General features: G+C 28.8%; 1 protein-coding gene across 2 annotated transcripts in view; it reads left to right on the plus strand.

The window, feature by feature from the left end:
• Positions 1 to 4,684, plus strand: part of LOC148301089 (lachesin-like) — a 67,201-nt gene extending 62,517 nt beyond the window's left edge. For both annotated transcript variants that reach the window (XM_088273841.1, XM_088273842.1), the window contains exons 8-9: positions 1,178 to 1,348; positions 2,182 to 4,684. In XM_088273841.1, the coding sequence (XP_088129967.1) occupies positions 1,178 to 1,348; positions 2,182 to 2,540 (530 nt within the window). In that variant the 3' untranslated portion in view covers positions 2,541 to 4,684. The remainder of the gene's footprint in view (positions 1 to 1,177; positions 1,349 to 2,181) is intronic.
• The last annotated feature ends 8,135 nt before the right edge of the window (positions 4,685 to 12,819 follow it).

The raw sequence follows: 12,819 nt of genomic DNA on the forward strand, positions 1-12,819 counted from the left end.
TTTTAATGAACCGAAACAGCTCCCCGCGGTTTTGCGCTAACATCCCGACAAATTGCTCACACTTAAATGTCTTTGTTTTCCTGAAAAAATATATTTACGCGAGTCTTGAATTTGCCACATATGAAGCCATGAAGTTATGACTTATCATATTAGACCGTAATATACTAAATTGCCATTTGTAAAAAAACAATAAAAAAAACTTTTAATTAAAAATGTTAAACAGGAACTTCCTTCATTTGAGTGTTCTTTTTATTTATTTATCGATGTTTATTCTTCCGGTTTTTTTGTTGGCAAAACATCTAAGTCAAAATGAATTTACTCAACAATCCATGAAAACTATGTCATCGATAACTAAGATTTTTATTGATATCTCAACATAGAAGGACATAGAAGTCTGGATATTTACGTGGCTTACGATCTCTCAAAGGCTGGTTTAGGTGATTATTTTATACATGCTTAACATTCATCTTAAAAGAATTAAATTTTCTTAATAATCTAAGTAAACAATGTCATCTAAAAGTAAGATTACTGATATCCCAAAATAGATGTAGAAGAATAAAGATATCTTGATGTATACAGGGCTTAAGACCACTCATAAATTATATGTGATCACTTCATACACCTGCAATATTTTCCATTCCACCCATTCACAAAAATACTACTAAAATTTCGGAAGTTATATTTATGCTTCAATTTAAAACATCTCACTTTCATAATTTTATTTTTGTGTAAAAGTCAGACCGCAACAATTTTATTTTAATAACCTGATAATGGAATGAGTATTTCGAAACCGGTAGTCACGAATTAGTGTTTGTTGAAGTGGTATTACACAAAGTGAACGATGTATGATAAAGAGAGTGTTATATTACCTTACCACAAAGTAAACAATGCTTTTAGTGTACAAAATAAAATTTAAAAATACATTCATTTCGATCCCTCGGAATCGCACCCGGGACCTCTATTACAGTAGACAAATGCGCTTACCATTACATTACGGAGGCGGACCACCAAGACAAACAACAATGCACCACGAAGTGCTTATAAGGGTTATAAAAACCAATAAAAAAATCACTCATTTCTTTTTTTCTTTTTCGTTCCATCCAAAGTTTTTTTTTTAATTACTGTTATATATACAAAATAAAAAATAATGATTATTATCTTTTTCAACTTTTCTCAGGAGAGATGATTATCTCAAACGACAAGTATAAGATGTCCGAGATAAGTAATTCCTACTACAGTGTGCAGATGAAGCTCATCATCAAGAAAATCCAGAAGAATGACATGGGGGGGTATAAATGCATATCCAAAAACTCTATAGGCGATGCTGAAGGCAACATTAGACTGTATGGTAAGTTATATATAAATCTAAAATATCGTCTTCAAGGAACTCGTACGTACACACTGTACATACTGTATCCTAATTACACAAGATTGTAATGAGTATGAAACCCCAAGTGCCCTTGTTCTTACTTTTATTCTCATCTAACCTACTATTCCTTCTCATTTCCTTTCCTGTATAGTAGTAATACCCTTCAACCTATGTTCTTTAATTTACATCAGCTGTGTTATCACTTCAAATATAATCCACTCATATATCCAAAGATCTGGAGCCAGATCATAAAATAAAGAATCATAATGTATATGATAAAGTTGAGAACGTGTTGATCCAATAGTTTACCCTAGGCGTTACATAGGTTATTTATTTACAATATATATTATTATTATTATTTATCTGTATTCCAAACCTTAAAAAGTGCAAGTTCCTAAGGATCATACGGTATACACATTATTTAACGCAAAAAAAAATCAAAAAGAAGAAACATAAATAATTAAAAGAATTATAATATTATAAAAGTTATGTTTTTACTACTTAAGTATTATATTGTAACGACTAGTTTCAGAAGCTACATATGCTTTAATCTACGGATTTTCATATAAACTTAACTTTTTTTTTACTCCTATTCACACTCAGCTGGTTCATAGGGCACTCCATCGAAACGATGCAGAATTTATTTATTGTCAATCGCATAAAGACTAGGTGATCAGTTTTACGCTCCAGAATTTTGGATTTAGGTGGAATATATTACGCAAGTGAAGAATATTACCGCTAATTGGGAATGAAAATTAAATACACTTAACCAAGTTTATTTATTTGTATTTGATGCACCATTTCCTACGCAGAGATGGATTTGCCGTATAGAGTAAAGTCCGCGCTCGATCGCGAAGACCTCGACTCGGAAGAACCCTCGGGAGAGAACCAGTCAGAACCAGACAACAATCTGTATAGCTTCCAAGGTCCTCTACGGGAGACGAGCCAAGGAGAGTCGGCCTCGTCGTCGGGCAACTCTGTCAGCAAGGAGAGGGGCTTTTTGGAGTCCTCTTCCTCCAGCGCCCAGAGGCGTGGAGCCCACAATATCCCCCTAGTGCTACCAGTGAACTTGTTCCAGTACATTTTGTATCGTGTCGGCTTATATAAGGCCCGTTTACTCGATGTTCCTGTGTGGCTGTGCTTAATTTTTCTGTTGCAATTTATACAATAATCTACGATAAGCTTTAATAATAAACGTACATTTGTTTTAAAGAGGAATAAGGAAATACATGTTTGCAGCGCTTTTTTTTCATGAAAAAAAACATGAAAAAAAAAGCCGGTGGAACGCCGTTCAGGCACCTTTTTTCACGGACATTTTTTTCTAAATTTTCAAAATCAATTAGATGAAACAATGTTTTGCTAATGTAATTACAATCTTTATTTATGAAATTCGTCAAAATTATGAAAAATTGTATTGTTATAAATATTCAAATGATATTTGAATATGTTTTTTAATGAGTTCTGGGACCTTTTTTGTTTAAAAAAAAACCCTGGAAATATGGTTAACTCGCGAATTTACCAAACTTTGTATTTTTTTATCCTAATTGAAAATTTTGCACGCACCGTAAATTCAAAATTCATCTAATATTGATTACTGTGAAAAAAATGCGTGTCAATTGTTTTAATTTACCGTCTATTAACAAAAAAATATTAATTCAAAACTTAAATCAAAATAAATTCATGAAATTCAATTTAAAAAGAAATGCTAATGAATTTTTTTTTAATTTTTAAAGATTTTTTAAACTAACTAATAATTTTAACCAACAACAAAAACAATATTGTTCTAAATATTTTTTAATTATCGAATAATCATGCATAATGGAGTGTTATTTACTCAAAATATTTTATGGAAATATGTGAAAGCAAATGCTTTTAGCTATGTTAAAAAAATAGGTATGAAATGTATTATGTATGCAGTATTAAAAATATATTAATTATTGCCAACAACTTAAAGATAATAACTAGATATATCTAAGGTAGGCTATTGTAATAATTATATACAATCACGTGTAAATAATACAGAGAAATGTAAATATCTTTTAAACCTGTCATAGTATATTGACTTCTTATCGTATAAGACTTTTTGCGGTACTCGTGTTAAAAAAATGTGGAAAAAAACATTGTTCATTTGATTATCTGAAACTTTTATAAAACACATTAATTTTAAACCCTTTAATATTTTTTAGTAATGAATTTTTAAATCTTCAAAAAAAAATAACTCATTTTACGTTGAAAAAATTTAATAGAATCAAAATTAGATTTTTTTAGTACTGAAATGACGAATTGTTTTATTCTGATTCTAAAGAGAAAATCACTAAGAGGCAATCGGGCATGAATTGGATAGCTCCGACGATTTTATCACTAACAATTTAAATACGTTTCCAATAATTATTCTAATTCTATATATTTACCTTTTTTTAGGCATACAACCATAAAAGTTTTTTTTTAAATGTGAATAATGTCGGTAAAGTCGTACCTATCCAATTCATGATAGTTTTCTCAACATCTTTCATGTTAATAATTTTGTATCTTAATAAACACATACTCTAATTTGTAATAATTTACAAATTCTTCACTCTTTTGACTCAAATTTGGTGTTTGCTGTAAATATGTTCAAATTATTTTATCTTAAATAATTACTAAGTAAAAACTACTATTTTTAACGTATGATGTATTGTGCCAAATGTAAATAAATATACATGAATTATTTTCTGCTAAATTACATTTGGGAAAAACATTTGAATCATTACAGATTTCACGAATTTAAAGTGATTTCCAAATACATACCTGTACTATTAAATTAAAATATTAAAATATTTTTCAAAAATTTCAGTTATCGTATCAATTTAATTTCTATAATTTTACGTCAGTTATGGATTAAATTTTGCATAAAATGCTTCGATAATAACAAATTGAAAGAAACCATACGTTTGTTATTGTTTTAAATATATATAAAGATAAATAATATTACCTGTTTATATTGCTTAATTATTTTTTGTAAAAAAAATAAATAATTATTTAAATAATTTACATGTTAGTTAATGGCGGTGAAATAGACGCTAATATGTTTAGTGTTTTAACAGTGGAACATTTTAATTGTCACTTCAGTTATGTAAAAAAGAAAACGTGAAGGACTTAGACTTAGGAAATTATGAAAAAAGTGTCAATGTAACTTGATTATGATATAATTTTACACCATAAAATACATGTTTAAACTATAATCATAACAATGAATTCAAATTTCACATCTAATTGATTTGTTTAAGTCTTTATTTTGAAACTTTTTTTGGTCGTTTTATTTGAATACCTACATGAAATATATTTATGTTAATCAGTGTATATTGCTCATTTAATAAAATATAAACTGCATTGATGTTATAAATTCTTTTTATTTTTCACCTCCCCTTTTCCTGTTTACATATATTATGATTGTCTTAATATGTTTCTATTTGCATAACCATAAAGCTGTCGGAAGCAAACTTAGAATAATCCATCAAAATTAAATAATAAATTATTAACTTTGTCATAATAATAAAAGCCCTTTAAAACTGTTTCCATACAATAAAATGCGGGGTTAAAAATTTTAACAACATTCAAAACATTACTTTTTTTTAAGTATATTATATTTGCCTCATGAATTGGGAATTTTGATGCAATTGGGACTCCGGTATTAAAAAAAGTATTATTTTTTTTGGCTAACGTAATGTGAGTTTATCAGTTTCAAAAAAAAAGTTCTCTTGTACTTATAGACATTTTTGAGATATGGACGAAGAACCATTTTATTAAAATAAATAATTTTTAAAACATTTTTCTGTGTAAAAATCGAAAAACACAATATCCATCAAGGAACCGAAAATATTTCTAATTAACAATTCGCTTATTATATATTTTTTTTGTTACTTAATCAAGAATAAGAACCCTGTTTTGACTTACACTTTCCCACAATTTTTTTTTTTTTAATATTTTATGTACAAACAATATTTACCTAAGATTTTTTTTCCAAATTGAGTATTACTTAATATGCAAACAAGATAACGACGCTGTCCGCATGTGTCAGAATCAGAGCTCTCACAACCTGTATTTAGGGGTGGAGTAAACCTGTTTCCTCCACTCACACCCCTCCGACTCTCACTCCCTTACAAAACTAAACTCGAAACGTCTAGCACATCACACTTCCAGCAGCGGTTCTAACTCCTTGATATGAATTAATGGCAATAATGTTCAAACCAATCTGCTGCAATTAAATTCATCTAAATTCAATACTAATTAAAGGCAATCAGTATTTGATACTAAGATTTTCGTTTAACGACCATCTCTACTTACGACCGTTATAATACATCTACGTACAATGACAAACTTGATTAACTGACTGTCTGATCATCTACAAAAAAATACACTTTATGTTGCATCAAAGTCGTTTCTACGTTTCTACTCCACATATGTTTTTTTTTTAAGTGAAATCCGTTAATCGCAACTGTATTAAAAAATGTTTATGGATACACACACACACACACACACACATATATATATATATATATATATATATATATATATATATATATATATATATATATATATATATATATATATATATATATATATATATATATATATATTATTTATATATATATATATATATATATATATATATATATATATATATATATATATATATATATATATATATATATATATATATATATATATATATATATATATATATATATATATATATATATATATATATATATATATATATATATATGTATATTGTTATTTAACCATATCCATATAATCTGACTATATAATGTAGGGCAGATGGACTCCACAAACTGTCTCCTTGTTTTTCCAGCTCCCTTGCATCCTCCCAAGTCAGGTCCATGTAACCATATATGGTTCATAAACAAAACCAACCGAAAATGATCCATAAAATATTTTATCAAACGCTTTTGATGATTTAAGCCCAAAAAAAGTTTCTTAAAATTATTACCATCAAATACTTCCTTTATTAAAATTGGGCTTATTTACCTAAAATATCAATATTTTACAATAGTCATTTCTTGAAAAATTTATTTGATGTTATAGCAGCAACTTAGTAGAAAAAAATCCATCAATAAGCACCAATTTTTATGAAAAAGTAGTACTATTTGAAATTTCCCTTTTAGAAATAAAAAATATAATTTTTGTAGCTACAATATTTGTTTCCTATTATACATCCTAGTATAGTATCATACTTCCTTATATTTTCATAAAGCTCCGATTATATATATTTTTTTAATATAAAGTTCCAAATGTTTGGAAACCTGTCTGTAGAATTAGTACTACAGGTAAGCTTTCACGAGATGTGGTACTGACAGAACAACCCCTCGAGAGAAGCCAGCCTCCTCTGCCGCTTCACAGCCTTCGCGAGAACGGATTACTACAGCTCCACTCGGAATCTGGAAATATTAATAGAGTTTAATTTGATAGGTATGTTAATAATATAATATAATATAAAAGATGTGTCAATTCATGCACATCAATTTGGATATGAAATCTGAGGTGTGAATATATTGAATTTAATAAACAAATATCCATTTTTTCAATAAATTATAAAGCGATCCATAGACGATCAATATTAACACGTTAACTTCCACAGAATTTTTCCGAATTCCGGTAAAAAACCCAATTTCATTTAAATAATCATATAATATAAATGAAAACTCTAATTACAGTACATAATTGATTTCTGAATAAATTTTATGTTCATGTAAGCCAGCTTTGATTTTTTGTTCTCTTCCCAGAAGCCATCAATCCATATTAGCACTGATAAACTACGCATTTTATCGTAGCTGAACGAATATGCTAATGAAACACAGTACGAAATAACTCGTCACCGACGTCTTAGCGAAGAACACAATCTACAAGTAATCTTGTAGTTGGCAGTCAACATGGTAATTGACAGTGTTTAAGGTTGCACAATAAAAGGAAAGCGTAAAGGTTTTATTGAAAAGTTCCATAATTTTACTGATTTTGTTTTTTTTTTGTATGGCTAATGCTATTTATAAACTGAAATTTTTTGTAACGTCTGTAGAAAAATTTGCAAAATGTCTCATCTATCTTCCATTATCAGTTATAGTACATTATAACACCTTAATAATATTTATCGCTTGCCAGCCACAAAATGCAATTTTAAAATATAAAAAAATAATAATATGTGGCAAGTAGAGCAAATTTTTTAACAGTCCATTTTTTATGACAATGGCAGCGACATCTGTTGATAGTAACAACAGCATTCGAAATACTAAATAGTAGGATGGATTTTTTATTTATATTTTGATATACTTTTGATTACAATTAACATTTCAAGTTAAAAAAATAAAACAAGAGAATCAAAATTGAATAAAAGATATCTTCAGTTTTACATTATACTATTGTATAACATTTACCGATTTTAAAGTCCCTACGGCTAAATATCAATCTTATTTAAGTACTGCATCGGAGACATGCAAACTAAGCTCACTAAGAATCACCTTCAAACTGTAAAAATCTTATTTTATTTGGGAGATCGTAAATATTTTATGGGCTATTAATTCCTTTAAGTATTATGTTACGGTAACAAAGGCTTTGATATCAAATTATCAGTAAACGATATTGGATATCAAACCATTTTACAGCAATCTTTTGTTTTGTAAGAAAAATATTTAATACAACAAATTTCTGTAAAACATTATATTTACAACATTTTGAGTGTGTCCAAATACATGTTCACAAAATCTGGATTATCTCCAATTACAGGAGTTATTTACTTATACAAGAGTTTCTGCTTAATAAAAAGCTTCTTTACATCTCACCAATAGATGTCTCTAGTGAAGTTCTACTGATTCAAGAACAAGGTTTCTAAATTGGTCCATATATATAGAATTTCCAAGAATTTGAGTAGTGTGGGTTGTCGATAATGGGTAGAATCGGTGAATGTTACACGTGTGTAAAGTGATCACTTAAACCAGCCTATGACGGTCGTCAGCCCCGTAAATGCCCGGAATTCCATTTTCTTCTTCATCTTTGATGAGATGTCAAAAAATAATATGAAAACATTATATTAGTAAAAATTATCCGATTTTTATATGGATTTTTTTCCTATTCTACATATAAACATGAAATGTATGAATACATTATACTGCACATACGGCCATGTGCATCCACATATAAAAGTCAATGAGTCGATAATTCATACATTATAAATGTATTATTTTGATGCTTTACTTCGTATTATGCTTTTTGCATATATTTAACTATTTAGAATTGGAAATTAAGCTCTTTTTTTCTTTACTCACAATCCCACAATTTATAGTATATAATATTAACATGAATAATTTAGCATTATTTCGACTCATAAATTAAATATTTGCCTCTGATTGCAATGGTAAGTGCGTTTAGCTTACTGTTCAGGAGGCCCCGGGTTCAATTCACAGGAAGCTGAAAATAATTATACTCTTTTTTCACTCGAAGAATTATTAAATATTACGTCAATTCATTCGGTAGTGAATTTCGATCTATCCATTTTAAATTTAAGTTTTACTTGTTAAATACAACTTTTTCTTAAAAATATTATAACACGTGTTTTGATCATTTTCATAAACCCTTATGATACACGGTGTTTGTAAATTATATGGAATGCATCGACACATGTCGCTCACTCCTTTCAAGAACGTCATAAATCAAAAATCGTCAATTTTCAGTTGTGCATGTTTTCGGAATGCCCAAAAAATGTACTTCATCCTAGCAAAAGAGGCATATTTTTACCTTAATATTTACCCGCTACAGGGCAGAGAGTGTTGTTTTTGTATTTCGAAGAAAAGGTTTTGTTTAATTATTTTTTTTAATGTACTTAATATTTTTCAAATGAAAAAAAACCTTCAGGTTTTACCTAAAAGATCTGTTGCACATTAAAAAGTTCAATAAGTGGCTTGATATTTATTTTTAATACTTGTATTATATTTTTAAACTTTAAAAATATTCTCCTGAAAAATCAAGTTTTTTGATTTATGACGTTCTTGAAAGGAGTGAGCGAATTGTCACAATAGATTTGAGGTGTGGTATTTACTGATTCCGAGGTAATATTGAGTAATATTTAGTATTACCATGGAACCTGGTACCTTAAGCAGAGAATTAAACTGCTAAAGATAAAACGGTGTCGATATGATATAGTGTTATACTATTAAGTTACGATAAGCGTAAGGAAAAGATAATGAAGTTACAACTATCGGTGTTATACCATAATTAATGTCGTATAAAATTAACGTGTTTTGTAAAGTGTATTTTTTCAAAATTGTATTTTTTTATAGATCATATTCCTAGTTTTTAGAGCAAGACAAACTTAACTAAATTAAATATTTCATCAATATTTTGAGTAACGTAAAATGCTTTAATATTATTTATTTTCTTGTTGTATATCCAGTTGAAATTCGTGTCTGTTTATTTCATTCACTTCTAGTCTTATTCATCTGGTGGTTCGAACGTAAGGGTTACTTAAATAAAATCCCTTAACACAAACGTTGAGGGTTACTTTGATAGGCGTTTTAAGCAATTTAAACTTAAAGCGCCTATTAAAATTCAGCATAGGCGGTTTTGCCGTCTCAGCGACGAAAGACAAACATTCGAGTCATAACATTGATTTCGGATTTTCAACAACTCTAAATTTGCGAATATAACGCATAATTTTATTCGTCAGCAAATATGTCCTAAGATAAAATAACCACGGTTTATTTTGTGTTTTACAATAAAAAGCGTGCTTACTCTTTAAATGTTACATTGCATTTGAGATCTCAACAAAGATGAAGAAGAATACGGAAGTCTGGGCATTTGCTAGGCTAACGATGTCATAAGTTTTGTTAACCAAGCCTATTACGGTCGTAAGCCCAGACATTCATATTCTTCTTCATCTATGTTGAGATGGCAAAAATAACATCTTATTGGAGATAATCCAGATTTATGAACAAGTATTTGGACACACTCAAAATGTTGTTTGGGTAATGGTCAATACGCTCGGCTACCGTACAGAAGATCCCGAGCTCGATACCCAGGGGGGGGGGAGAGTCAAATAAATATAAATGAGTTTTCACTCCAATATTTATTTAATATTCCCCTTGAACTAGTACCTGGATCGGAGGGCTGATCACCTTTCCTTCATGCGTTTATATGATGCAGTGCTCTATGCACCATCGGGTACGGATAAGGGTTTTAAATGTTTTTGATTGAAGATTACGATAAGTTTTTTTTTATTTTAAGTTAAAATTAAGATTTAAGGCTTTAATTTAATTTGAGATTCGAACTAGATTACTTGAGGATTTTTTACATATTTTTTCCTTGTTAATTTTTACGTTTGTTACAATAGTTATAATATATATGGTTTTTCGGATTAACTTTAGAGCTCGTGAGAAATAAGCAAACGCCGAATACAAACGTGTAAATATTTTCTTACGGTCAAAATAATATTTTTTTAAGCTTTTTTAACGTTGGAATATAGGAGATATTTTTTCCAATTATGAAGCTTTTAAAATAATTACATAAACAACCTGTTCGAGGGTTGTTGTATAAACACGAAAAGTTGTGTTTCGCCAGAGCTTTAATTAATTTCGTAAATCCGCTAGGGTGTATTTTTTAGATTATTTTTCTCACCACTACGCATTGTTTAAAGTAATTTAATGTTTATACAGGATGCCTTTATTGAACAGCAGGTTCAACAAGTTATTAGATAAATCAATAAAAACGTATATTCAGGTGAAAACGTTGGGTATGCGTCCCTTAACAGCGATATCATATCTACTATCCCGTAAAGCGAATTTTATGTTAGCTAATGTTTTTAATGCATTTATTTTGTGGTCCGGTATTCTTACAAAATGTAAGTAACATTAGTGCATGTTGGTCTTATCTAATGCATGTGATTAATATTTTGTAAAGTTTTAAGATTTGTACTGACATTTCTTAGTGGAACTGCATTTTATAGAATAAAATAACAAGTATGTAACTTTTTTCACATGAATTTCATTTAACTAGCAACCGGGTTTCGTCATAACCGACATCATCAGACCAGTCTGATGATGTCGGTTACGTCAAAAACCGGTTGCTTGTCAAATAAAATGAATGTGGAAAAAGTTACAAAGTTGTTATTTATACTATTTTGTAAAATTGATAGTGAATAAATAGTGCTATGGTAGAGACGGGTAGTATTGATTGCATGTTATTGTAGTAATTTTCCTGACGAAGAGACGAGTACGTCTTTATACTAGTAGACTTATATCTCAATAAGTCGTTGCATACAAATATTACTAGCATTCCTTATCTAATAATTTATGAAAATATAGACCAAGAAAAATGAGAAACGAGAATATTAATTTATTTATATAATTTTAATTCTTCTTCTTCTTTTTCTTTTTCAAGAAGAAGAAGAAGAAGAAGATAATTTTAATTGCATGTATGTATTTAGTAGCTTAAAAAAATACATAAACTTAGATATCATCTGTAGAGAAAGTATCAAATGATATTTATTCTTATTTTTAAAATTTATTATTGTGCTGGAGGCCCCGGGATCGATTCCCAGGGGGGATCTAGTAAACATTAGTGACTTTTAACTCTGAAAATTATTTAAATACTATCCAGAAGTGGTACCTAGAGCTAAGGATTGAAAACCTTGCCTTTAAGTAAGTAACCATTAAGATAACGAATGCGAATAGTGCTTTTTCTCATCCAAAAACGGTACATATCCATCTTTAAAAAAATAATGTGATAAAAATTTTCAATGATAAACAAAATGGAGAATGCTACACAAGCGTATAAAGTGATCACTGAAGCCAGCCAAGTAGAAAGCATAAGCTCTGAGATGCTCAGACTTCGTATAAAAACGAGTGTGTCCAAATACTTGTTCATAAATTGGTGAATTTGGACACACTCAAATGTTGTATTTGGTATTTGGACACACTCAAATGTTGTAAATAAATTAACTGGTCCAATTATAAGCTAACATAATAAAAATTAAAATGATATTTTCTGACTTTTCTCATGTATGTGATCCAGGATTCGGACCTCACATACTAATATTATATAAGAGTTTCTGCTTAATAAAAAAAAGCTTCTTTATATCTCACCAAAAGATGTCTCTAGTGAAGTTCTAGTGATTGAACAACAAGGTTTCTAAATTGGAACTTCCATGAATTTGTGGATTGTGGTTGTCAATAATGGGTAGAATTGGTAAATTTATGTATTAATTTTAAATCAAACACAGATTTATTGAGTCTACTAAGCTGTATTTTATTAACAAAAACACATTAAAATTTATATCGTGACAATTGTTTCACCTTGTTTGTGAACAAGGCCAAACAATTGTTACAATATAAATTTTTTATGTGTTTTTGTTAATAAAATACAACTTTGTAGACTAAAAATATCTGTGTTTGATTTAAAATTAAAAC

Source organism: Brachycentrus maculatus, unplaced genomic scaffold (genome assembly GCF_059751285.1).
Source record: "Brachycentrus maculatus isolate JH-2025_06_01 unplaced genomic scaffold, ASM5975128v1 h1tg000613l, whole genome shotgun sequence".
NCBI classification, from domain to species: domain Eukaryota; kingdom Metazoa; phylum Arthropoda; class Insecta; order Trichoptera; family Brachycentridae; genus Brachycentrus; species Brachycentrus maculatus.